The sequence below is a fragment of the Tauraco erythrolophus genome, chromosome 3 (genome assembly GCF_009769465.1).
Source record: "Tauraco erythrolophus isolate bTauEry1 chromosome 3, bTauEry1.pri, whole genome shotgun sequence".
In the NCBI taxonomy this organism is placed as follows: Eukaryota; Metazoa; Chordata; class Aves; order Musophagiformes; family Musophagidae; genus Tauraco; species Tauraco erythrolophus.
Window position 1 is genome coordinate 89,612,350 of NC_141467.1, and position 27,440 is coordinate 89,639,789.

At 39.7% G+C, this 27,440-nt stretch overlaps 1 protein-coding gene across 1 annotated transcript; it reads right to left on the reverse strand.

Annotated features, from left to right (window-relative positions):
• Positions 1–685: 685 nt before the first annotated feature.
• RAD21 (RAD21 cohesin complex component) lies at positions 686–27,165 on the reverse strand. Its single transcript, XM_086608796.1, has 14 exons — positions 27,024–27,165; positions 18,089–18,262; positions 16,127–16,256; positions 13,640–13,739; positions 12,546–12,652; positions 11,524–11,727; positions 10,831–10,956; positions 10,511–10,633; positions 8,908–9,131; positions 8,431–8,596; positions 7,901–8,052; positions 6,225–6,374; positions 5,097–5,180; positions 686–2,524 (listed from the first exon to the last, which is right to left on the reverse strand). The coding sequence occupies exons 2-14, from the start codon at positions 18,230–18,232 to the stop codon at positions 2,333–2,335; spliced, it is 1,902 nt and encodes a 633-aa protein (XP_086464922.1). The 5' UTR covers positions 18,233–18,262; positions 27,024–27,165; the 3' UTR covers positions 686–2,332.
• Between the last annotated feature and the right edge of the window lie 275 nt (positions 27,166–27,440).

The window sequence follows — 27,440 nt, forward strand, 5'->3', positions numbered from 1 at the left end:
TAAGTTGCACACGTACGTACACGCTCAGGTCACCTTGGCACAGGCCAGCCTGCATCCCACGACACTTACAGCACAAAGTCAGCCCGACTGCTTCCACAGGCAGCTCAAAAGCAGTACAGCCACTTCTGTGTGGAGCCCAGATTAAGTCAGCTTACTGGATCCAGGCTGGTTCTTCAGCTTCCAGAGACAGCCCGTGTCAGACACAATTCATGACCCTGGGCTCTGTGCGGGCTCTGCAGGTACCCAAGTGACTCCATGCTTCTCTAGGCTTGGATCCAAGTGTCTGGATCTACCAGGAGCCCGAAACTTCAGAAGCACTGACATACTCACATGCAGAGGCAATTCTAGAAGCAAGGGAACAGTAGAGCTAAAAGAGTTCAAGCTGGGTATGTTCTGGCATTCAGAAGGGACTGGCATGGAGATGAATCACATTTTATAGACAGTCTCCCCTAATTTTCCACACAGACATTCCTAGCATAGCACACTTGAACAAAACCACAGTACAGCCAGTAAGATAACTCTTCCTTCCTAATGGCAAGAAATCTATTTACATACTCAAGCTTTAAATCTCTCCAAGAGCTAAATCGTTACACTTCCACTCCTAATACCAGAACAAGCAACCTGTGAACGCCAGGTCCCTACCACGTAAACAAAAGGTGTTCAAACAAGATACAGGGCTAATACGTAACAGCTTATAACACAACTTTTATTAGAAAAGTTATACATAACAGCATCAACTATTTTCAAGAATATTAACCTTGAAAAGCAACAAAAACAGACTAAAAATGTGTAACAAGAAACTAATGACCTTTTCTATAATTAAACATTCAAGTTATCTACAATGTCTCTTTTTACAAAGGGGAAAAATTATGGTTTTACAGGCACATCATGTTGAAAATAAAGCTGCAGTAACTTTATACAATTAACTTTTTCAAGGATTATTAAAACATGGTCATCATGTAGTCTCAGATTTTTTTTAAACATTCACATAATTTTACAGTTGAGTATACACTGAAATTTCCGAGTCCCAAAATTATTTCACAAAAGTGCCAACAATAAAACCAGAACCTTCAGTGTGAATAAATTTGCCCTAAAAAAAGTTAAGACAGGTTTCCATAATCGACATATTCACATAATTTCTGGTGCTACCTGGTCTAACAGTAAAGCTTCATTCTTCATTAGTAAAATCATATGGGACTTCTTTCGCAAAACCAATAAAATGTTTTCAACACAGGAGTGTGCATTATTGGAAAAATGGATACTAAAACCATAAATATAGCCAAAGAGCCATTAATACACTACACAATTAAGTGGAACTGTGCCTGTTTGTACTGTATATATAGATGTATATTCAAGTTTGTTGCCCTTTCGGTACAGGTGGCATTTGAATTTAGCATCTTTACAAAGGCAATCCGTTCAACTTCTCTTATTCTTATCTTCATACTCCTGCTCAATAAAAATCAGATAATTTACAATCTAGAAGTCTGTTTTAAAAAGTCTGGAGTTTATATACAGCTCTAGCAAACCTAAAGCATTTCGATATCTTAAAGGTTCAAATGAAATGACTAGAGTTTTTATTTGACGCTTATTAACAGTAATTAGCCATCATCAGTAGTGGACCGTAATGAGGTGATAAGTGAAAAGGAATGTTTCGTCTAAAACGCTTAACGCATGTTCCGTCCTTTCATGTATGTCATAGTATCACGTAGAGGAAGTGCTTTCCACAGACACCCGTTTCCCCTTCGCATCAGGGGCTACAAAAATCTGACTGCAAAAACGCAGTGACAAAGCAAGCTGACACATCAGGCACCACCTTTCGTATTGGCAGCTGTAAGAGACCCACGGTATGCACAAAGATCTAGGGAAGGGGAAAAAACCCCACTACTAGGAAAAGCAGACTGGACATTTTAGACGAGTTTGGCAAAGTTTATAATTAGACAACAGGTTGGCCATTCAGGTTCACTTGTATAGGTTAAAAATATCACTATTGAATCAACTAGTCAAATTATCGTAAGACATTTTCATTGATACTCAACATTACATGCATCAATATTGCACACATCTGCTCTGAGTTGTTAAAACAATCTTCAGCTGGGTCCTTGAGCTGTCTGGTTTCTGCAGCTGGAACTCAAGCCACCCATCCCAGCAGTTTCACTAAAAATTTAAGTGGTAAATTTAAAATACAAACCCCAAAATAACCCAAGAAGAAAACCAAGGACTTTATACAGACAATAAAATCTAAATTTTCTGCAATGGTCTTGTGGGCCCTACAGATGGGGCAATACACGTACGCACTAGTGAAACGAACACTAGCTCTGCTGTATCTAACCATTCAAATAATATGAAATCTGGGACCAGGTGTTGCAATGATGTCACTGTAAGGCTCCTCCTGTGTCAGCTCTATAGCTTGCTGTTTTTTCAGTACCAGGAAACTGTAGAATTTTGCAGCTGCTTGTTTTCTATTCGTATTTCTGCACAGCTCAAGCAAACTGATAGACTCCGCTCCAGTCTTAGCAAGAGCTCTCTGCAAAACACAAACATTGATACCACAAATTAAATAGAAAACCACACTCAAACAAGAATGTCCGTTGGCAAGATTCTGGTTTTTGTCACCCCCAGGACACTGTGAGAGATTGTAAAGGACTTGACATCAGATGGGGACATTAAAACAGGCACATGAAAATTTCTATATGGATCTTATCAAAATAAAACCAAGGAGGTTTCCCAGAGATACATGGAAAAAAAAAAAAACCAGTCTCAAATCTGTGCAACTTACAGTCACATATTCCAGAAACACTTCAACATATGACAAGATTTTCTTTCTGCACCAATAGCTAGCCAGTCTTTTTTGACTACAGGACAAGTATTTTCAAATAAGAACAAAAAAAAATCCTGTTTTATTTCTCAAAATAAAAATAACTCCAAAAATCATCATCATCTAATGTTTAAAACAAAATTCAAGAGCTAAGGTTCTTTAAAAGATGCATAATTTTCCCAAGGTGAAAGCCTGTTTATTTCTAAAACTCCTCTGTTTGTCTGAAACTAAGTACTCAAAGTCGCTTGTACTTTTTCAAACTCTTGGCCAGAATATAAAAAAAATTTCAGGAAAATACATCTGTTTGCTGGCTAGAACAACAACTGACGTCTTCAATTTAAAACAGAACCGTCTGCTCTGGAATATCTACTAGATGAAAAGATATTAGGCTAGCCAAACCAAATTACTTTATATTAAACAGATCTTAACTTCGAATCTCATTACAGACTTAACATTTCAGCCATGCAATGTGATGAGCTTTCGGACACATGGAAGAAAGAATTGGAAAAAGCAGTTAGACATGGTCCAAAGAGAATTCTGAAGCTCTTTTCAGAAACTGTGATGAAATACTCAGAAAAACATTACGCAACATTACCGACTAAACATCTGTACACTTTAAAAATTATTTTTAAGCAACAGTTGTATCGGTTTGGGCTGGGACAGAGTTAGTTTTCTCCACAGTAGCTCGCATGGTGCTATGTTTTAGATGGGAGCAAATGTTTTTGTTTTGGAGCAAGTAGACTGGGGGTGTGCAAGAAGCTGGGAGGGGTCCCAACTGACCAAAGGGATACCCCATACCCTATGACGTCATGCTTAGTAGTAAAAGCTGGGGGAAAGAAGAGGGCGTTTTGGGTTACGGAATTTGTCTTCCCAAGTAACTATCACATGTAACGAAGCTCTATTTTCCTGGAAATGGCCAAATGTCTGCCTGCCAATGGGAAGTAGTGAGTGATTCCTTATTTTGATTTGCTTGCGCACACAGCTTTTGCTTTACCTATCAAACAGTCTTCATCTCAACTCAAACTTTTTTTCCACTTTCACCCTTCTGGTTCTCTCCCTCATCCCACTGGGGGGGTAGGGAGTGAGCAGCTGTGTGAGGCTTTGCTGATCACCAAGGTTAAACCACAACACTTTAAATCTTACTTAAACTAGTGGAATTCCTGCAGATGTGCAAAAGAACTAACTTAAATCACATTAATTTATAACATAATCTGAACTAAATTTAAGTGTATTTAAGTGTCATAAAGGCTCTTCAGGAGTTTAAATTAAGGTTTAAAATTAAGGTTTCATTGCTTAGAGATGAAAGCAGGGCTTTTGATTGACTATACAATTTTTTATAAACTTAATCAAATAGAAAATACTACTAAAATTCAGTTTACTGAAAACTCAGCAGCATCCCCTCCTCCACGTCACAAATCCACTATACTGGAAGTTCAGAGATACAGTAACGAGGATGAGCTTTTATCAGCAGAGATGGAGCCTATCCATTTAAAAAAGTGAGGATGACTTTGGAAAAAACAAAAACAGCTTAGAGAGATGGAACTGAAACATTTCAGTGACAGCAGAATCTCAGGAGTTCCCAAAATGTTTAAGGAAACAAAGGGGTAGGAATCACAAGACTGAAAGGCAAAGGTAGTCCTAGAATAGATGAAGTACACACACAGAGACCTATATGCAAACAGACAGCAGTTTGCACTTAAGTTCAAGTGTATATCTTATTGGAAAAAACGTCTTCAGTTCTAGCAAGCAAGAATCCATCCTACAAAGATTATCTGTCTGTGCAGACTGAAGCCACATGCTGAAAAGTAATGCTGCACCTCAGCCAAGGTCAGACTCCCACAGTTGTTGTAGATTCAGCTTATCATAGCATAGAGTTTTCAAACGAGCCTAGCTGGGAGTAAACATCCTGTAAAATGGTTTTATCCTTAGACCTTGATGGGGTTTGTCCAGGGTCATACAGCACAAAGTCAGAGGTACTAAGGTTTCATCAAAAAACACAAATCCAATCATTTTAAAAATTGAATTTCTGGGACTCTTACTTGCACACCAAGTTGAAAAAGTTAAGCAAAAAATTTTACTTCAAATGTTCTTTGGAATAAAGTGACAATTATATTATGATTTAATCAGTTACAAGCTTCCCTTGTAACAAGTCAGAACTGGTATTTTAAGTCTGCAATATCTACTCTACAGAAAGCTCTTTCTTAACCTTGTAATTCAGGTCAAAATTGTCAGTAGGCATACTCAAAAGCTCCTTTAAGAGAAAGCAAATTATCACATGTACCTGAAGTCCATGAAGCATTTGTTGAGTCCTCTTGTTCCATCTCCTTTCTTCTTGATCCTGATCACCCCCTGTGCTGTCTTCCTCCTGCAAGCAGCCAAAATTTACGTATTTACAAAACAATAATCTTCTAATCCACTGAGTAATGAAATGAAAGAGATAATTCTAGAATTATCACTGCAGCTTTTTCTTTTCATCAAGCCAGAAGGTTTAGACAACTTGAGTCACAGGATACATCTAGGAGAGGCAGGAGGTGAGATGGAGGAAGACACACATGTAAACTGATGTATCTTAGTAAGGCTGCCCGCCACTGGGATTATACCTCAAAATGTTATGCTGATAATTAGTAAAACAAAGAAGTTCAGTCATGACCCCTGAATGAGAAAAGACACTTCAGTCTAATCTAGGATTGCTAGCACAGGATACCGCATCAGGATACATCCTGAAGGATACATCCTGAAGCGGTCAGGCAGTTGGACTAGATGATTGCTGGAGGTCTTTTCCGACTGAAAACATTCTATTCTATTCTAATAGCTTATTACATTGCTAGGAAAATCCCCCTGACTAAAGTAATTCACACTTCTTCGTACATGTGACGTTACAGAAGGAAACTTCACATGTTCAGATACATTCTTTTTTCAACAATAAAACAGTTTTTTAAAAGTTAATTTAATATTATCCATTTTGGGTGTAAAACAAAAAGAATCAATTCAGCTTGTTTTGATATCGAAAGAATATTAAATATTGTAGCTAAAGAAACAGCTTCAGTTAATGCATTTTAGGACATGGATGGTTTTCTTAAAAAAAAAAATCGACTTTTATTAAGTGGCATGAACTATTTAAAACAGAATCACAAAATTGAGTTCAAAACTTCTTGAATATGGCATCATAAATACATAGGTTGGTTTAATCCAACCAGGTGTGAGAACAGAATAATCCTCTAATTCAAAGCAGAGCATAAATGCAATTTATAAAATGGTCATGAAATAATTTTAAAATCTGCGTTTCCAAAGGTTATCATTTCCCAATAAAGGGTTGTAGATTTCTTATGCCATTTAATGAATCTGAAGTCATGCTATGGAACACACAAACCCTTTCTACATAGCTTGCTTTTGATAGCTTAGTTCTTACCTCCTCTTCTTCCTCCTCCTCTTTCTCCTTTTCCTTCTCCTTCTCTTTTTCTGGCAGAAGTTCTAGCTCTGGTATTAGCTGGCAGATGTTTTGAGGCTCCTCTGGAGGCATTTCTACAGGTGGTATTTCCAGCTGTTGTGATGGTGGGTGCTTTAAGAATACACAATACAGTTGAACAGATAGCATCATTTTATCAGTGCTTTTACAGTAGAATGCCAATGCTACAAACCAGTTTCACAAAATCCAAGCCTCTAATCTTAGCCATTTGTCAGAATTTTTCAGTTTTGAAAAATGGAAAGCCTTTGTTGTTTTGCTGTCCATACATGTATTTTTAATCCTTCAGAGTCTACTCAAACCAGAGATTATGATACTGCTATAAAGAAAAAGGCTTTCCAATAACTTCACTTAGTCCACCATCCAACTAACTGATCTCATTTCTTGGATCAGAACATGCAGCTTTAAAATCCCACGTAACCAGATGCAGTGCTACATGAACACACTTGAACTCACTGGAACAAGACATCTTCAAAATATCCAAATGTTGGTCTTTGCAATGCAAGCATGAAGGAATTATAACTTAGGTAAAGTTTAAAAAAACTGTATAAGTGACTTTGGTGCTCAAGTATCATTCTCAAAAGATATTTATACCAAGAGGAAAATCCAGAAAAGCAGTTTAACAGGATTTACGTAGTCAGTTTTAATACAACTAATACACAGTATTCTCTCTCCCCTTGGACCTATACAGAGTTAAGTGTTTGCCAGTTACCTCGACACTTGAAAGTGTTTCTACACACACCCCAAAATAATTTCTGTTTTAGAGTCATACAGCAGGTTGTTGCTACAGGTATGTTGCTATAGGTCTGATCTGGTTGGCATGATCAAAGAACTCCCAACACACACCAATAGCATTGACTTCAGCACGAAGCACAAACAGTTGATGCCAATTCCACCCAATGACACAGTCAAGAGGAGCAGCAGCTGCCATCCTTTTTAATAAGGTAACGTAACATCTAACAGTCTCATTCTACAGCAAACAACCTGTTAGCCAAGAAACACGTGAAGTGGGATTGAAAAATGCACAAACATGAAAAAGACAGCATAAACCAGGACCCTCATCACGTAAGCATTCAGGAAAAGAATACACCTCTTATTTTGCTCGTTTCCTCTCCCCTTCACCAATATGGTTCCCTTTCACACTGCATCGTGGCTTTTACAGAAGAGGTGGATAGAGCTACTTGCCAAGTCTATTTATAACTCAACGAGGAAGCCCTTCCTGAAGATCAAAGTTCATCTTTGAACCCTTAACCTTGGAACACTAGGACTATCTTAAAAAGTTGTGCAGCTAGCACAATCCTTTCTTCATCAGTGAATGCTGCTTCTATACACTTGCCAAGCAGAACTTGATAGCTTTACAAGTAACACACTTTACTCCTTGAAGACATTTTCTGGAGGAAACAGTGACATTTCTTTATCCTACCTGCATTTTAAATGTTTCAGTAAGCTTTCCACTTGAGAAAAACACCATAGACGACCCAGGGGCAAAGATTCTGATGCCACTCCAGCATATCTCACAACACCACAAAAAGCTAGTGCCTCAAATTTGCGTCACTTCCTGCTCAGAGACACTACCTACTTCACATCCTCACCAAAAACGAAATAAAAGTAATCTTACTCACAGGTAACACTGGCTCTGGTTCTACTTGCTGCAGTTTGCGTTTAACACCTGTCTGAGGTGGTGGGGGTGGCATAACAGACTCATCCAGGTTGGTTCTGCTGCCTTCCATCATCGATTCTTGTAAACGACTTGGTTCTTCCAGAATAGGTTCATCTACATTCCACAACAAACCCAGTTTTAGATACTTGGGTACAGTTTGAAATTACATTACTAAGTCCAATCTGCTATTAATTCAGAATTGTGCACTCTTAACAGCCTACATTGCTTTTGCAGTGACTTAAATACAATTGGTACAGATGTGCATACAAGCCAATCCAACACCTATTTAATCTACTGGATCAAACTGAATCTCTAAGTGTTTTCTACTTCCAGAAAAAAAGCTATTTCAAGTCGCAGACTGTATATCAAGTTAAACAACCATTACAAAGCTCTTTGCTTCATTCATAATCTTTGGTGACTTAATATAAAGCACAAACAAAATAGAAAAATAAGCTTCATGGAAAAGCGAAGCATCTTTGACAAGACACAAACCAATGACATCTCGTTGCTGCTGTTGCTGTTGTTGTTGCTGCTCCTCTCTAGGAACCTCTGGGTTTTCGAAGTCTTTAAGGAACTCATCAAGGTTGTCAGCTTCTCCACCTTTCCTCCTCTTTCTTAGGTCTTCTGGTACCAAAGGTGTAAGACAACGAGTAAAGAGCTACAAGGGAAAGGTTACATTATTCACTATTGTAGTTCTCAGTGTGTTTAATTTCATTTCAGATCAAGTAACTATGGGCCATCTTCCTTTCCCATTTTTTAAGGTCTTGTCCAACAGTAGTGATTTCATTTATTTCTATAACTGATAAATATTTTAAGCATTGGTGTTATCTTAGTTGTTCTAATGAGTTTTTTTTTAAAAATGATGAATATAGCTATCTCTATATCACTATTCATATGCTGATGTTTACCATATGAGGCACAATCCTGAATATAGTCCATTTAGAAATGAACCTGCACAGAAACCATTACCTTCAGTAGCCTGTTATTCCATAAAGGCTGTGCAGGCAGAGAGAAAAGCTTTTCAACTCCACCAGTTTCTTTCCACATCATCAGTTTCTTAGTAGGAGGTGCCAAGTCCAAAGTAGTAACAATATCAGAGTAGTCACTCAATTGGGCTCGAATAGTCTTGCTATCCAGTTCTTTCACACTGTCCACAATCAGCTTTCTCTTCCTCTTTGCTTTGGTTTCCTTGACTGTTGAGATTTTAAGCAAGTAATGAAGGTTAGCTCAAACAGATACCACACTGCAGAAACATCTTGCAGGGTCTCTATAGGTCTTATGTGCCCATCTATAAAGCTGCCTAAAGTATCTAAGGCAATGTTAGCTTTGGGAGAAGGAATGAAATGCTATAAGGAAGCATTAAGAATGAAAAGCACCAAGGAAGGTCAAACACTGTGAATGTTGCAACCTGGTGTAGTGGAAGGTGTCTCTGCCCACGGCAGGAGGATTGGAACTAGATGATCTTTGAGGTCCCTTCCAACCCTAACCATTCTATGATTCTATAACCTACAAATTCTTCTGTGTATACTCGTCGTTCCACTGACTCTACCTAAGCCTCGTCCATGTTCTCAACTGCACATGTCTGCCTCCCTCCCTCCTGGCTGGTTTGTCAGGCTGGTGTTCTTCAGGAGCAAACTCCTGAGATGCAAGGTCTCTCTGACCAAAAAGTCAAAACATCAAGTTTTTCCTCTAAGCCCTGTCTGACCTTTGGTAATGTTCGTGTAGGTGGTTATCTTACCTGTACCTCTCATCCTGCTCTAGAATGACTTTAGTGTAAACAACTGCTTACAGCCTGGCCCTCTGCAGCAGACCCTGAAGCTCTGGCAAATGCTGTCTTTGCTGGTCCCAGCTGATCAGCTAGGACCTCTGTCGATAGCTTGCCACCAGAGGGCAGCGCTAAGGCTTTTTAATTGACCAAGCAGTAAACCAAGGCCTGGAGTTCAGTCTGAAAACACAGGACAAACTACATTTTTTCCAAATCTTTTTTTCTTTTTTTTTTTTAAATAAAGCATGGATCTGTTTATAATGAGTCAAATACAGTACCAATTAAAATAACAGTGTCTTGCATTAGAGAAAAAAACAAGGAATTTCACCATTTAGTAGAACTTCAAGTACAAAGATGCATCTCCTGAATTCGGCAACCCACTGAAGCTATGTATCACTAGAACAGCACTCATTCTGTGTAGACAGTCACTCCTGACCATCAAACATAGTGTATCGAGAACCGTGCTGCATTACAGATACTGTATTAGAATTAAAGATGTGGTCAGTTGTATTCTAGCTCATTGTATTTTAACTAGCATGTTAATCAAAAGCTACAGAATCATGCTGCTATACATACTGACTGCAGAAATTACAAACTAGTACCCTGCAAGACCATCAACACAAGCTACCTACTTGGAAAATACTGGAAGGCTACTGTTAAAATAAAAGGAATTCAGCACTTGGTCCCTGGTTTCTCTTCTAACTAAGAAGTAGAGACAACAGTAGTGCTAGACATTCATTTCCACTCCATTGAGCTAAGGTGGTCTCTGACGACTCAAGTATTCTATTCCTAAAACAGCTTACTCACCAGTTATGTCAATAGGCTCCAGAGCAAAAGCTTCCTCTTCATTGGGAACAAGTGTTGTCTGATCAGTCATAGTTGGTAATGGTTCAACGGGATCTACTGAGTCCGGGCTGTCTGGTCCACCCACTGTCAATTAGAACAAGTATCTTGCACTATGTCAAATCATTAAGAAACCATGATACCCTTCCCATCCCCTCCTCCATACCTTGCAATGATATAGCACATTTCACAGTTTTGAGCTCAACACGCTTTTAAGGAATTGGAATCTCAATTAAATTGGGTGAAAACAAGTAATTCTAGATTTAGTCTTAGATCATACTCACTCGATACATTATCATCATCATCCATATCATCGTGGGGAGGTTGCTCGGGCATCATTACTCCACTTTCTGAGAGTGCAGGTGGGTCATCAAAAATGCCACCATCATTATTACTGAGAAGCTTGTCATCTGAAATAATCAGTTTTGCATCCACGAATTCATGAAACAAGTACAGACAAATTTATGACAATGCAGACAAAGACAGCACATAGGCTAGAGAAACCTATGCTTTCAACACTGATGCAAAAGCAATTAGGAGTGCTTTTTCAATGCACATTTCAGCTCAAATTTTGAGCTTACAGATAACCTTTATTACGATACAGTTGCCATATATTTGCATGTTACTAGGTTTCTTAGTACTTCACAGAGAAGCACTCAACACAATTCTCAATATATTAATTAAACCCTTGGAAGGAGTCAAAGAACAAGAAGTCACATATTGATTTCTCTCTAAAGAACATTAAAGTATAGAATGGAAAAATCTCTGGATGATTTAATTTTACTTCATTTGAAATATGCCAACACTTAACACGCTATGCATCATCTATATTGCTGTAGAATCAGAATTCCATTGCTGAAGGCATAACTTAGAGAGGGACCTTGGCAACAAAGGAAACAACCTCTCCCCTGTCCCCTCAAGAACTAATTACTGAGACAGAAGGTAGGACAGAGGAAAAACAAACTTCTCAAACGTACCCAATATTCCACCATCGTTTCCTTCTCCAAAATTATCATCTTTGTATTGGTCTTCGTATTCCAGGTGATTAGATTTCTCATTGAGGTGACTGGTGCTCTGTTCAGGTTCCAGCAGGAGATTGGAAGCACTGGTGCTTACTAGCATGTCATCCTCAAATGCACTACCTTCTCTCATCATCTCACGATCATCCATCCCAAAGTCACCTGCAAGAATACGATTTCACACCTATAAATGCTAAAGAACCAAAACGCAAGAGACCTAGCTAATCAATCAGCAAAGGCCCAAATGTAAGACCGGACTTAATTTCAAGTAATCTTAATTGCAGAGTTAATAACAAGATGTAAGGAATTATGGCCAGCAATACCATAGCAAAAATACTGTTAAAACAATTACGAAAATAACAATCTCCTCTTCAAAACTCTTTATTATACTTATTTTAATTGATTTTAGCAAGATCCTACTAAATTTTAGCTGCACTGAAACCAAAGAATTCCAAGGAATTCAGAAAAGTTGTACCTTCAAAAAAATTACTAAATTATGGATTACATTACTGTATGCTGGAAACCAGGTATTCAAATACAACTGTCTTCAGGCTTTGACTCAGATCTTAGAACGCTGTCCTTGAAAAGATATGAAAGAAGTAAACTAGTCACCACTGACCGCTTCAGCTTTAGAAATCTCTTTAACAGTTTCTGACTGAAAACGTGCCTGTGATTAAAGCAATGGCTGACTTCATATTCACACCACGTTTTGAAAATCGTAACTAATGTAGTACTTTGCTAATTAACCTGACTGAATATTCTTCAGCTTTATATAGGCAGCTAGAAGTCTGCTGAATATGAGAGGACAGGCTTTTTGGAAAAATTGACATGTACAAAGTAAAAATTAAATGTACAGAAACACAGCATGTTTGATCTAATTTGTTTTGTACTTAGTGGGAATTTCGTAGTAATTGCAAAACTGTAACGTTACAGTTACCAAAACTTGCTTAGTAACCCATAACAACACATAAAATTTTTACCAAAGTCATTATCCTGAAGGATACTGATGTTGCCTACTTCTTCTCTCATTGTAATTTCTTCCACTCTACTCTGGTTCAAACTGAACTGCTGGGCCACATCAATATCACTTAAACAAACAGAAGGCAATTGTTAACAATCTCTATTTGAAGAAAAAAAATAACAAGTCAAGTCTGCTTAGATAAATGTGAAATTAGTTCCTGAAAAGTACACTAAAACACCTAAGTCAATGAAAAAGCTGATGGTGGATACAGAATAGAAAACACAACTTAAAGCAGTAAGAACGTTTAAGGTTAAAACCTATCATCCAAATTGCATTAGCTTCTGGGAGACATATCAATATCCTCTCTTACTCCTTGCTATGTTGAGGTCACTAATTTTAAAGGTCAAAGAAATAAGCAAGAAAAGACTTCCTCTCTTCAATTTCAAAAGCTATTAATAAAATTTATCAAAAAGTATATCTAGTAACAGTACCAAGTTAATGCTTCGTGGTGTGTTAAGGTATGTTTCTTAGAAGAACACAGAATTCTTACATAGTTTCAAATTAGTGCATATTCCAATAACGTGAATATAAACCAAATAGAACAGAGTAAAGCAAACTGTATCCCAGAAATCCCATTATGAATAATCCAAAAGAGTAATATAAATTTTTTAAAGATCAAGAACTATTCAAGATGTATATTTGTAAACATAATAGCAAGTAACCTATTAGTATGAAAAAGTTTTAAGTACCACCACTACAGAAGGTCAACAAGGACAATTCCACAAAACTAATCTCGTCTAACCTGAGAAGAAATGTGATGCAGAATGCCCTGCATAAAAAAAAGCAAAAATGGTAATACATATCTAAGTTTTTCAACAGCTTCTGTAAGGACAGCTTTAACTTTGGTAAAAATTACATGCTACTATGAACTTAAAATCAATGCAAAGATGATTGTGACTTGCTTGGCATATTAATAGACTTGAGAACACAAGTTACCTATGGACTTTTTTTTTATAATTCAGCAATGAGTTTGCTGTTTAAAACCAGGTTTTCCTCAATGACAACCAAACATCATCAGCACGGAAATGAAAAAAAAAAACAAATTAAGCTTACTCTAGATCAGGAAGTGGTTGATCAAAATCATGAAATTCCTCAGGTAAGGTAATAGCATTGTAAGCAGCCTCTCTGTTTTCCTCAGGCAAATCGACAACCCCTGCAGAGAAGAACACTCAGACATGAGTTCCCATTTCTTACAAGGACAGCATTTTACCCTGTGCCTTCGGCATTGTTCCCTCTGCATGAGCTTGTCGTCTTTACATTGTTGAATTGAACCGATGCTAGACACCTACGAAGAAACCTTAGATAATGTTAGCATATAAGATTCAGTCTAAATTCAAAATATATACCCTTGAGCCCTTGTACTTTGTATAATCCTGGAAGCCTCAAATCACTCAATAATGTTTGTGTAGCACAGTGCAGAGCTGTGCAGCTAACACAGGCACATGTGTATGTCATCACAACACTACGCAGGCACCTGCTACAAAATCATTTCATCATGACGCTCCAGGTGAGCTAGTTAGTCCTATATTTTGGTTTGGGTCAAGCAGTGGCAACACAGCAGCTTGGTTTGGGTCAAGCGGTGGCACCAGAGTACGACTGGTTATTTAGTCAGTTCAATTAGCTCTGAAGGTTCCAGCACAGTACTGACTGTACTTGGGCCACACAAACTCTTAGACATCTGCATTTAAGCAAGCTGGATTACCTAAACCACATACCCACCTTTTCTTACCCTCCCGAGGAGATGCTTCATCTGCTATTCAGTGCGCATTCTCAGAGCATGACTATCAGATTAGGCATCACACAAAAACAGTTGGTGCCTCTTTTATTCAAAGGCTTAGAGGTAAGGACACTTGAAAGTGCATGGGAAATACAGGTTCAATTCCTTCCATAACACGCAGAAGACTTGAGCTCTATGTTCTACCTTCGGACCCACGCAACGCAGGCAATTCTGAGGTACAGACACTTCAGAAACACTGCCCACTGCATTCCCTTCCATAACAGATAATCAAAGAACCACCGTCCAGAGAGACCAGGAACAAACACGAGTCTGTAGTATACTCATCTTGGTACTTGGCTAAGAATGAAGAAACCTAGTCTATCCTTTTAGGGCTATCCAATATTTTTACCTGTTGGCTGCTTAAAATAAAACATGTAAATGATTCTGAGAGCAGACAGGATCAAGACAATGTCTAAGCCACAAAGCTGATAAACCGAGAACAAAGACAAGCGCCTCCATTTGTTTCAGGTCAGCATGCCACTTTTCGTAAATCTTGTTTTAAGGCACTTCACCTTCTACATGTGCTTTGTTGGGAGTAGAACTGTGAAAACAGATTGCCTTGTGAAATTAGACAGGTTTATGTGTTCTCATCACTCAGGGAAGTTAAGCCACAATAAACAAAAAATTTGCAAGTCAACAAATTACCACTGAAAGCTACATAAAGTTCAATGCCTGAATCACAATGTGAAGATCAGGAAATGAAGATAAAGGCATTATATATCTTAGCTTTTCTCAAATTTACTGTTGCGCTGGCTTTCAAGAGCTGCCTTTTAAAAAAAGTGTAAAGTTCAGCTTTCATAGATTTCCTAGATTTCTAGGTTGGAAAAGACCTTAGAGATCATCGAGTCCAACCGTCCCTAATCCCCATTAAACCATATCCCTAAGTAGATCATCCACCCTATTCTTAAACACATCCAGGGATGGGGACTCAACCACCTCCCTGGGCAGCCTATTCCAGTGGCTGACAACCCTTTCAGAGAAGAAATACTTCCTAACATCCAACCTGAATCTCCCCTGACTAAGATTATACCCATTTCCTTTAAATGTATTACTAATTTAAAAAGGTAGAATATGATTCAGCAGCTGTGAAAATCCAGCAGCATCACTGGAAAAGCTTCCCGGGACAGGAATTAAAAGAAAGCTATCAACCGTGTGTAAGTCAAGTAAACAATAGCTGGATGAAAAGTCAGGTCAGGTATTAATATAGCTCCCTACCTTCATGGAAAAATCTTAGAGTAAACAACAACAGAGGAGAAAGTTACATGTTGCACATACAAAAGGAAAAGTATCTTTGTTGTGTGTATTACAGTTCACATTATTTCCAGAAACCAAAACATGAAAGTGGTAAAAAACCCAGCCTAATTCTATGTTTCTTTTGCAACTCACGGCAAGGCAATCTTTACCCTTGATGGAAACAAGCTCCATTCTGTGCTTTTATTCAGTACATGCAACTGAGTCTTTTTCAGACTCATGACAGAAGGTAAAGACAGAGCAGCGTATTTCAATTTAACATCATACACCAACAACATCCAAAATCATAGTTGAGATTTTACTGAATCAGCACTAATAGGAAAAGTTTTCACTCAGAATTCAATTAAAATACTTTTTTTCAGCATACAACTCAGCTGCCCTAAAGAAAATAACTTCTCCATATAACTTTATGTAATTTTTCTACAGAGACAGGAAGGCAGAATTGTATATCTTCTTAACAAATACCATTATACAACAACAAAACTTTTCAGAGAATGCTTAAAGACAGATACCTGGACGAAAAGCCATCTTAATCTTAATGAAAGCCTCATTACAGTCTGCAAGAAGGTATTTTGCTTTCCTGTGGTAGATTCTAACAACGCCTAGTAAAAGATGTCCTGAGGTTCGAAGTGCCATCTTCACCTAAAAATATATTGCACAATCAGTGAATTAGATGTAGCCTTACTTTTTTTTTCTCCCTTTAATACATTTCAGTCAGTTTCCATGAGTTTCCAATAATATCAAATATTCAAAACAAGTATAAACAAGCAGAAAATTGAAGAAAGAAATACAAAGCCTAGAGTTCAAGATGATACTCTATATATTATTTGTGGATGACCTGGCCAATATCAGTAAGTTAATAGTGGCTCACTCCAGGAATTCCCAAACGCTGCTCTGTCTAGAAAAAAAAAAAAACATGACAAGACAAAACGCATTTCACCACATCTTTTTCTGACATCTTTGTTACTTTAATTGTGAAAAAAGTGAAAAATACAAAAATTTGGACAGCCATAAATTACAATTTGGTTAAGTAGAATTTGTTTAAAATCTGTTACTTGTTACTTCTTCATCTTCTGTCCTGCAGTTAAGGACAAAATCAGAAAAGCGGTGGAAGATGTGAGGTGTCCACAAACAAGCACTGCCACTTTTAAACAAGTTTAAGTTCCTTTCCTCTTTAACATCACTGCTTTACTACGTAATCACGTACCTGCTGTGAGAACAGAAAACTGATAAAAAAATTCCAGGGAAGGACTCTTCAGTCAAAAAGAACACGAGACTTGTGTTGAAGGGTATATGGAATAATTGTTTCCCAGAAAGACTAAGCCATACAGGGTTTAAACTCAAACTTCAAGAATTCAAAATTTTTATTGCATACAAAGTCTTTCTAATATTCCATCTGATGAAACTGTTACACAAAGTTAAGTATATGAAAGAGTGCCTATCAACTTCTTTTTTTAAAAGGATGTTGCAGCTCACTAGTGAGCCCATGAACATTATAATCTTCTTTCTAAATCCTTCCAGAGCTGACACTGAAGCAAATCACTGTTCTGCAATAGTAAGTATCTCTGTGATTGTACTACACATTTTTTGCTTACAGTTAGCAGTTCTTCCAAAATCCAGAGTAGCATTATAGAAACATTGCTATACTTGAATCAACCAAAAGAAAAGATAAAAATAAGTTATTTCTCTTTCAAATAGCTGCTCTTTTTATCAGACATTCAGACGTCTGTTAAGTGACAAAAGTCACAACTATATCAGTCCACTAGTTCTTAAATGGAAAATTTCATTTTCATGAGTAGTAGAGGGAAAAAACACATTTAAAACCCCAAGTCCCTCAAAGTTTCCTCTGGTTTCACAATAGCCCTCCAAAAGTGCTACATTCTTTCAGTTTTGTTGCTATCTATTCAATTCCCAGAAAACCAGAGACTAAAAGCTTCAAAAGCAAGGCTTTTACACTACAGTGTAGTATTCTTATTACATGGGAAACTATCCTTATGTAACCAGTAACATTACGAGCTACCGTGACACTTCAGATCTTTTTGCTGTAGCGAAGCAGAAACATGCTTTGAACTTGGGTCACAAGCATAAACAAGAAAAGATTATTTCTACAGCTCCCAGTAACAACATCACTGAAAGAGTGTCATCATAAGGCCTTTAAAAGTTACTTCTTAGAAAGCCTGGGCTTTCCTCTCTTCCAAACATTCACTTCTAAATGATGCATAGTACATGAAGATGAGTCCTCCATTTATACAAAGCAAAACATTTTGTAACATTTCATGATACTTTAGCATTAAAAAATTGGTAAGAAAACACTCTTCAGAATCAAAGAGTATTTCACATCCGAACAGACCTTACCACCCTTTAAAATAGAAGCATTAAGAATTTTTTGTTTCAGTGACCCACATAGTAACTACCACCTGCACACACAATTTCTTTTCACTACAAGATAACATCACACCGTGTAAAAGAGATACCTTTGGTGAAATGATACTCTCCACGCTGCTCTCCAGATTACATTCAAAAACATGGGCTTTGGTTAGCTTCTTATCCCAGTGGGCCGCTAGCCAGATTTTGGCCAGCGGCCCACGCTTGCTCAGGACAAAGTGGGCATAGAACATGGTTCCAGATGTCTAAAACAAAGTGCAAACCTGTAAAGAGAAAGGCAATTTTCTTTCTAGAAATTTTTTTTATGAGGAACATCCTTATAATAAACCCGTTATCCACAGTAAGCAAAGTACACGTTTGCTTTTCAATCATTAAAGTCAGACTATTTGTATAAAATATTGAAGAAGCCAACACTTACAAGTAATGACCATGTAACAGCATATATATTTATTGCAAAGGAAATACAGAGCAGGAAGAACAGCAATCAAAATCGATTTACATAATTTAAAAATGTTTACCATCTCACAAGAAAAAAATCTTTAATATATTCAACTTTATGGCAATGATAACAAACTCATATAATGCAAACAAACATGTCTCAGTTTTCAGTCCACAGTAGTTTTCTACCATTTCCATTTCTTTCTACTCTTAGTTCAGTAGCTACTACTACACTATACCAGTATATATTCTACACTGTTTCAGTAAAACATTCAGTATTATAAAATACATAGTCCTAAACTTCTTGGACTTCACCATATTTTCTTAATCAGAAAGTACAAGTCTTCATTTCTGAACAGACTGCTCTCTTTCATAACATTTTGCATTTTTTATTCAAGTGTTGATAAAAAGAGTAAGAAAATTGACTACATTATTCCAAGCTTGCTCGAGATTTCATTTTCTTCTTTCTCCTTCACCAGAAAAACAAACTTCCTTTTAACTACTTATCTAGTAACTACCTTCTTACTGCTGAGAAGATGCCAACATATCAAACCATGGGGAAGCAGAACAGCATGATGTTCTTAAGATCTAAACATGCCAATTTCAGGCATGAGGTAAGCGCATGATTCACTTCAACTCCAAGTTGAGGAAACAAAAAGTTTGCTTTAAAGAGGTGGAAGATTCTCCACAAACAGCTTTTTCTCCAGCAGTATCTGTAACTAGGGAAAAAGAAATGAAAGATAACAGGAGAGATGCAACAAGTGCATTTCAGTTGTTACCTCCTCCATGCCTATAGAAAAAGTGCTAGAGGAAGCACAGCAACCTAAAAGCAAATGCAGGGCAGTTTAATCTGGGCAGAGTCAGTATGAGAAGCATCAGTTTGTAGCCATTAAAGAAACCACTGGTGTTTCCCAAACGCATGCCAGCACAACTTATAAGCAAATAGGGAAACACAAAGCATTGGTAAACACAACCAGAGAGACTGTCAGGAAGCCAATTTCTAAACCATACCTATTCACTTGTAGGTAAAAGAAACAAGTTTCAAAGCAGCTGGGGTAGAGCTGTTGATATTTATAGGGTATGCTTCACAAAAAAAAAAAAAAAAAGAGGAGTAACTGCTAGAAAAACAAGGGCAAGAGAAGCACTGGCATTACTGATTCAGTGGAAGTAAAGTCAACCTCTAGATACCTGGATAACAAATGAAAAATTGTAGATTTAGGTTAGATCTCTGAAAGTAAAGACCATTAATCTTTTCTTTGGTGTTTTTTAGGGTTTTTTGTTTTGTTTTAATACATGGGAGTTGAATGAATATAAAAGATAGGGAAAACCATCTTTGTAATGGTATCATACTCCATACTTGTACCCACTCATAGGTATTGTTCAACATGCAAGGTGATGAAAGCTTTGAATCTCAGCTGCATTAAGCAGAACTGTCCTGTCTGGACAACAGAACTGATTATCAAGCGTGTCTGCCTTAATGACACACTGGTCACCGATTCTGTTCATAACCAAGAATGGACACAGTGGAGAGGATTTAAAGGAAATAAAGGCCATGTTCAGCTCACTGAAATTGATAGCTTTGAGCCTGTCTACATTTAGCTCATATCTGAGGCTAAACACTAGCCGGCTGTTCTACTATCCAATGAGCCCTCCCCACTTGAGGAGGGGAATTGAGAAAAAGAAGGAAGACCTATGGGTTGAGATAAGAACTACTTAACAATGGAACTAAAATTAAATGGAAAATATTGCTAAGAATAATAATATACACAAAAGAGTGATGTACAGTGCTGCTGCTCACCATCCCTTGACCAATGTCCAGCCTGTCTCCAGCTAGCAATTGCAGAGTGGGAAAATCCTGAAACCGCCATCCCAGATGTGAGACACAAAGCAGGCTTCGGGAGCACAACGACGGGCAAGACCTTCCAGGGACAGCAACCACTGAGAAAGAGCACTCATCCCCAACAAACTCTCCAATTTATAGCAAGCATGACGTTACGTGATACAGAATACTCATTCACCAATATCTAGGTTTCAATTGATCTGGCAACACTCCCCCAGGTTCTCGGATGTCTGGGTCGTTAGCAAAAAACAAGCTGAAAAGTCCTTGAGCACTACAGATACTTGCAGAGCACTGCTGGCTACAAACTAAAACAAAGTGTCTTCTCAACTTTTGTTTTCACCGAATCACATGCTGCAGTCCTCTTAAAAAAGCAGATTACTTAAGAAACACGGCATTTCTGAACAGAAAACAGATTCTATAATTCTATCCCAGCAAAATCATGATAGAACCACAACAAAGCTGCAGATTAACAAAAAGTTAAAATGTCATTTTTATTTGTTGAGATTGTGTGGGGGCTAAGGACAGCACTGCACAAAGATGCACATGAGCAAGCTTTTCCAGGAAACATAACTAACCAATTTTAGAAGTCTCCTTGATAACTTTTATTTATGTACAGGAAGGTATTCTTTTCTCCCCAGTGTTTTTGAAAGACAACCCAGTGTCTCAAAGGCCAGCAGACAATTCAATCCCTTGTGCATTTTCAAAGGTGTCACAATATTTTTGTATATGCAGAGACATAACATTTCAGCACAGCATTTTGATATCTTAGAATCATATAATGGTTTGGATTGGAAGAGACCTTAAAGATCATCTAGTTCCAACCCCCCTGCCATGTGCAGGGATGCCTGTCACTACACCAGGTTGCTCAAAGCCTCATCCAACCTGGCCCTGAACACTTCCAGGGATGGGGCATCCACAACTTCTCTGGGCAACCTGTTCCAGTGCCTCGCTACCCTCACTGTAAAAAATTTCTTCCTTATATCCAATCTAAATTTGCCCTCTTTCAGTTTAAAGCCATTACCCCTTGTCCTATCACTACATACCCTTGTAAAAAGTCCCTCTCCAGCTTTCCTGTAGGCCCCCTTTAAGTACTGGAAGGCTGCTATAAGATCACCTTGGAGCCTTCTCTTTTCCAGGCTGAACAGCCCCAACTCTCAGCCTCTTTATAGGAGAGATGCTCCAGCCCTCGGATCATCTTTGTGACCCTCCTCTGGACCTGCTCCAACAGCTCCATGTCCTTCTTATGTTGGGGGCCCCAGAGCTGAACACAGTACTGCAGGTGGGGTCCCACGAGAGCAGACGGGCAGAATCACCTCCCTCAACCTGCTGGCTGGCTATCTTGACCTGCTACCACAATCAAGCACTCCTGTGGTAATAGCAGGCCTGTAAATTACCCCTAAATATGAGGAACAGGGGAAAACACAAACATACAGTAAAAAAACCTCTCATATTATTCCACCAAAAACTTCCAACAACAGTCACAAAACACTGTACTTCGATTCAGAGTTCGGCACAATTATTCACCAGTGTTTTACAATCATTAAAATATGTAGTGTGGGCTTCACAAAACTTCAAACATACAGTTAACTGTAACCCTGAAAACATACTGGAGATTTCCTGTTAAACACGAAACATACCGTTTGAACAACTTGGGACAGAAACAACTTACTACTTTAAATCCCAGACAGCAAGGGTAATGCAAGCGTAAGACAAACAACTATCCAAGGTATCCAAGAGGAAGCAAAGTTCCAAAAAAAAAAAAAAACCTGAGATGCCGGCATCAAAACCAATGCTAATGATTTTACAACTTTTTTTGGTTTTGTTTTGTGTTTTTTTTTTTTTTTTTAGGAGTGTTTCAGGTAGGTTTGTTTTTTTTTTTCTTTATACACATTGTTAACTTCTTTCTGTCTTTTAAAGAATCACAGAATGGTTTGGGTTGGAAGGGACCTTAACCATCATCTAGTTCCAGACCCCTTGTCATAGGCAAGGAAACCCTCCACTACACCAGGTTGCCCAAAGCCTCATCCAACCTGGCCTTGAACATTTCCAGGGATGGGGCATCCACAACCTCTCTGGGCAACCTGTTCCAGAGACCTCACCACCCTCTGAGTGAAAAATTTCTTCCTTAGATCTAATTGAAATCTGCCCTCTTTCAGTTTAAATCCATTGTCCCCTGTCCTATCACTACATGCCCTTGTAAAAAGTCCCTCTCCAGCTTTCCTGTAGGCCCCCTTTAGGTACTAGAAGGCTGCTATAAGATCACCTTGGAGCCTTCTCTTTTCCAGGCTGAACAGCCCCAACTCTCTCAGCCTGTCTTCATAGCAGAGGTGTTCCAGCCCTTGGATCATCTTTGTGGCCCTCCTCTGGACTCGCTCCAGCAGCTCCATGTCCTTCTTGTGCTGGGGACGCCAGAAAACTGACAATCCAAGTCAAAGTACTCCCCCATAACAGGGTTTAACATATGTGAATGGCTTTCAAAACACATGCTTCGTTAGCAATTATATCAAATAATACAGGCTAAAAATCATTGCACCAAGGGATGGCACAGAAACAGTAAGTGGTCACCTGTGTTTGTGGTGTTTCCTAGGTTTGACTGCCACTCAGCACTGGAGTTATAGATCATACCTAAAACTTGTTTGTAAGACTAATGAGAAGATTACAGTAGATGTGCAGGGCACTTAAACTTTTGGAGTTAAAAAGAATGAAAAATAACAAGCTTTTTACAGAGGTGATCTGTTTCTCTTCATTAATGAAGCCTTGCCACAGGGAAATATATGAAGAGAAACAGTGACAATCAGACTACAGATAGTTTTAAAGTGTGTTTTGATATGAACTGTTATTAACAATACCACTTCTATTCCCTGAAGCACTGACTTCCTGTCACAATGAGTCTCTGCCACTTCCAAATTCCAGCAGATGCTCTGCTCTGCATGGTAATGCCTGGCTTACAGCAACTGTACAAATCCCACCTTCAAGGTTCTGAGCTGCAGCAGTTCAGCTACTGCTGTTCAGAGCATCAGCACAATTGCTTAAAGCAGGCCTCAATGGTTGCTCTCACTTTCTCCAGATTTTTTTTTGTTCTTTTCAGATAATCCTTTTCCTTATTTCATGCTTTTTTGCCTGATCTTTAATTCACAGGGCAGTATGCTGATGCAGTGGCATAAAAGGAAAAGAAATAGATTTTTCTGGCATAATTCAAGACTGGGATGAACGGTAAAGGAACTAAGAATTTCTTGGAGTGGCAGAGTGCTCGTGCAGACATGTAAAACAAATGTTGTTGGCTGCAAAAGCAACTCATAAGAATCCTCAGAAGAAAAAGGGTAGCTGATGGCTCTTGAAAAGCTTGTAAGGTAAAACACAACTGTTATTTTTGAAATTGAATGGATATGAACCAGGACCTTAACACTTGTTCTAAGAACTTACTCATCTTTCTGTCTTGCTTGCACTGCTCTGAGGCAAAACCAGTATGTACTCACACAAGACCGAGTGGGACTAAATCCTGATCTTTCCAAGTTGTGCTTTTAAACGATTTTAAACTCGATTTTAATTAACTTTGAATTTGCTTCAATGTGTCACAATTGTCCTCGGGTTCCTCTGCCTAAATCGGTCCTAAACAATTGCATAATCTTATTTTTAATATTTTTCTTTCTGTAGAAGTGTAAAAAAGGCTGTAATTCCATACACAAAGTAACTGAACAGGTAAAGTGAAACTATTACAATACAGATAGTACACAGGTCTGATCCAGAATCTGCCTGTTTCATTCTCTCATCTGAGTATCCGGTAATTGATCCTCCCAAAGAAGCAACAAGAAAATTGGGTAGATGCTACCTATGAACTTCACCTTAACCATCAATTCACAATTACTGTCTTAAAAGCCTTCTGCGTATTCGACTGGCTAACTATCTACACTCTGGAAAGCACTCTTGGCACAGCTCGAGTTCCATCCTTCAAGATGTTCAGAAAGAAGCTTAATGAACTAAGAGTTGACAATAACATTACAGACAATAGATACAAGTTTCACCATATTTTAGTGTGTCTGTGGTTCACTCTAGCCCATTAAATCCACTTGCCTGTTACCCTACTAGGTCAGCTATGTATACACACACCAGTTCATCGGTTAAGTTTAATCCTCGATTTGTTTTATTGTCACCTACTTTTGTTCCTGTTTTAAGGCCACCCTGTGCAACTGCAGCAGGCCAAGTTGGCTTCAGAAGTCCAGAAGGATTACCCTGACCCTGCAATTGTACTTTGAGTTCTTCGATTTTAACTCATAATCCTTCAGTCCTTCTTACATGTCTGAAGCTTCCCTGGTGTGGGCACTTATTAATGTTGCCTCACTAGCAGGTTTCACCAGCACACTGAACACCTGGTGCCACCGGGGAGGAAAAAAAAAAAAATAAATGTCATCACAGGACTAGTCTTCACAAATTCCACTAGTAACTCCTTACAGCTCAACGCCTCTTTTCAGCACTACCTTATTTCCTCTCCTTCCTTCAACCATCTTTATAATTCTCAGGTTAATCTGCATTTTTCTGAATTTTAATGTATTTCTTTGTGGCACCTGCAGCTTTACTGAAGTTCAGTGACAACTCACCTCGATTTCTTATGTCCACAAAATCAATTATTGAAAAGATGCAATTGAACTATTTGAACTTTGCATACCTTTGATAAATGCATACAACATTTCTCATTTGTCTTCAGGTCTTGTTTTTTCCATCAACATTTTTTTCTGAAATCCCATGGCTGAGGTTGCACTACCAAGTCTACAATTGCTCAAGACACACCACTCCTTTACAGGAACCGCATTCACTGTTCTCCAATTACAATATACTGTGCACCTACATAATCAAATTGCTGGAACAAGTGCCCCACTAAAGTTATTAATTGAAAAGGCAGGTAACTGAGAATTATAGTATGCAATATTACATATTGTAGAGTTTGAGATTATTGAACCACTGTTTGAGATTATTAACACTGTTGTGTGTGTCCCTCCCCAACTCCATTTTCGTAGCTAAACCTCAGCAGGTATCCTGCCCTTGCCCCTAGATTCAGTATGTCCACTCATCCTGTGGAAAACAATCTTTTAAATTTTAGGCCCTGTCTTGATTACCCCAACCTGTTCTGTGCAATTCCAGTTCCAAGTCAAACTAATATGCTTGCAAAACCCATGTATTAACACACTTCTTAAGTGTACATAAGTTGAACAAGAGATTAGAATTCCTTATGTTACTCTGTCTTTTGCAGCAGTTACTCCTCTGCACTGTTCACCCAAAGAGCCCAAATGTAAAAAACTAACTTTCCAACACTATGCCTCAAAGAAGTTAAACTCATGTATTAACTGAGGCAACTATTTGCACTTCTGTGGGAAATCCCATGATATCAGCAACCCTGATGGCAAGACAAGACTAACTTAATTGTGTGGTAATTTAAGTTTATTGTAGGTCTCACTAACTTTTTGCTCCTCCTTTTATTCCCCCCATTATACTTATTTCCTCTCTAGTTAAAACTTTAGATCAGTGGGCTTTTCGTTTCCAAGTTCCACAGAATGTTAAATATTTACAAATGAACTTCACAAAACAAAATGCAAGCCTGGCCCTACTAATGCTTTGATGTTTCCCTTGTTTTGCTGTAATTTTACTGAGGAAGAGATTTAAGGACAGTGGATGCTTACTGCACACATTCACACAATGTGGGCCTAAACGATAACTTCTCCATATCTGCAATATTTTCTTGCGTCTAAATTTAACGCGATGTCATTTTCACTGAAAGTGCCATGCCAATAAGTGACACTGACCCCAAACTTCCTTTGTTATTGATAAAAACACAACACCGTGTTTTATTTTTAACAGAAGCCTTTCATTCAGGATCAGAAAGAAATATTAAAAACTATAGCAAGATTTGTATCAGTGTCCACAGGAGCTGCTGGAGTAATATCTTAATTCAAGAGGCAGGCATTTTTAAAGAGGCCTTCTGTTTGCAGATCAGCAGTCACAGTGCCCAGAAGGCAGTTCATATGTTACCGTCAGGATCGCGAGAACATGCAATAGCCTGCTTTATCCAAGTGAGAAAGGCAAATTTCAGCAGAAAACAAGAGGCAGGGCGGTGAAACTTTGCTCCTCTCCCCCTCCCCAGACAGAAACAGCTCCGCCGGCCCTTTTGCCAGCGCACAACTGGGGATCTGTTACATCGCTCCGGCCATCCAACCCACACGCTCCTTCGGCTCCTCCGTGAACCGACTCTCCGGTAGAAACGGCGAGGTCACCGCGTTTCCGCGCCTGTGATCGCTCCAGGCTTAAAGGCCACCTCTCCCACGGAGCGCACCCCCCCCCCCCGCCTCCTCTCGGCCGCACACCGCGCTCCCCGCTGCCCCGGGGCTTCGGTCGTGCCGCCGCCAGACCGCAGTTCTCGGCGCAGGTCACCCCAACCACCCGGCCCCGGCCCCGCCGCAAGGTCCCGGGGCGGCCCTGCCCCTCCCGGGGAGCCCCGGACAGCGCCGCGCCCCGGGCCGCCAGGCGGCCCCGTCCGTCCCCTCCCGCTGCCCCCCACCTGCCCCAGCCCAGCCGGAAGGGCTCGGCCGAAGGGCCGGCGCGGCCCTGCCCGGCCGCACGGGGTCGGCGGCCCAGCCCGAGTAGGCCGGCAGCGCCCCGACAGCAAGGCTGTGGCCAGCCCGCGCCATGCTCCTTCGGACGGCAGCAGCGAGCCGGGGCGACCGGCCGGAGCAAGCGCGGCGGGAGCTGCTCCTTACCCTGGTCCAGTGCACGGGGAGGCTGGTGCAGCGGCGGACGAGGCCGGGCTCGGTAACCGCTCCGCTCCTCCTCCCCAGGCCGAGCCAAGCCGCTCACTCAAACAAACAAGATGGCGGCCGCGGCCCTTCCTGCCGCCCAAACCCGCCGTTCAAATCGGCAGGATGTTTACGGTTAAAATGCCCCCACCCCCGCCCGGCCGCGCCGCCACCGCGCCTGCGCGCCGCTCCGCGCAGCCGGCCGCCAGAAGGCGGGAGCCCGGCGGGAACGGGCCAGCTGCGCATGCGCGCACCCCGGCGCACCGCCCGGGAGACGGGGCGGGGCAGCGGCGATGACGAGCGGTCGGGCGAGTGGCGCCAGCACGCAGGGGGCGTAGGGGGGCGGGGCCAAGGCAGGGGTGGCGGTAACTGCGCCTGCGC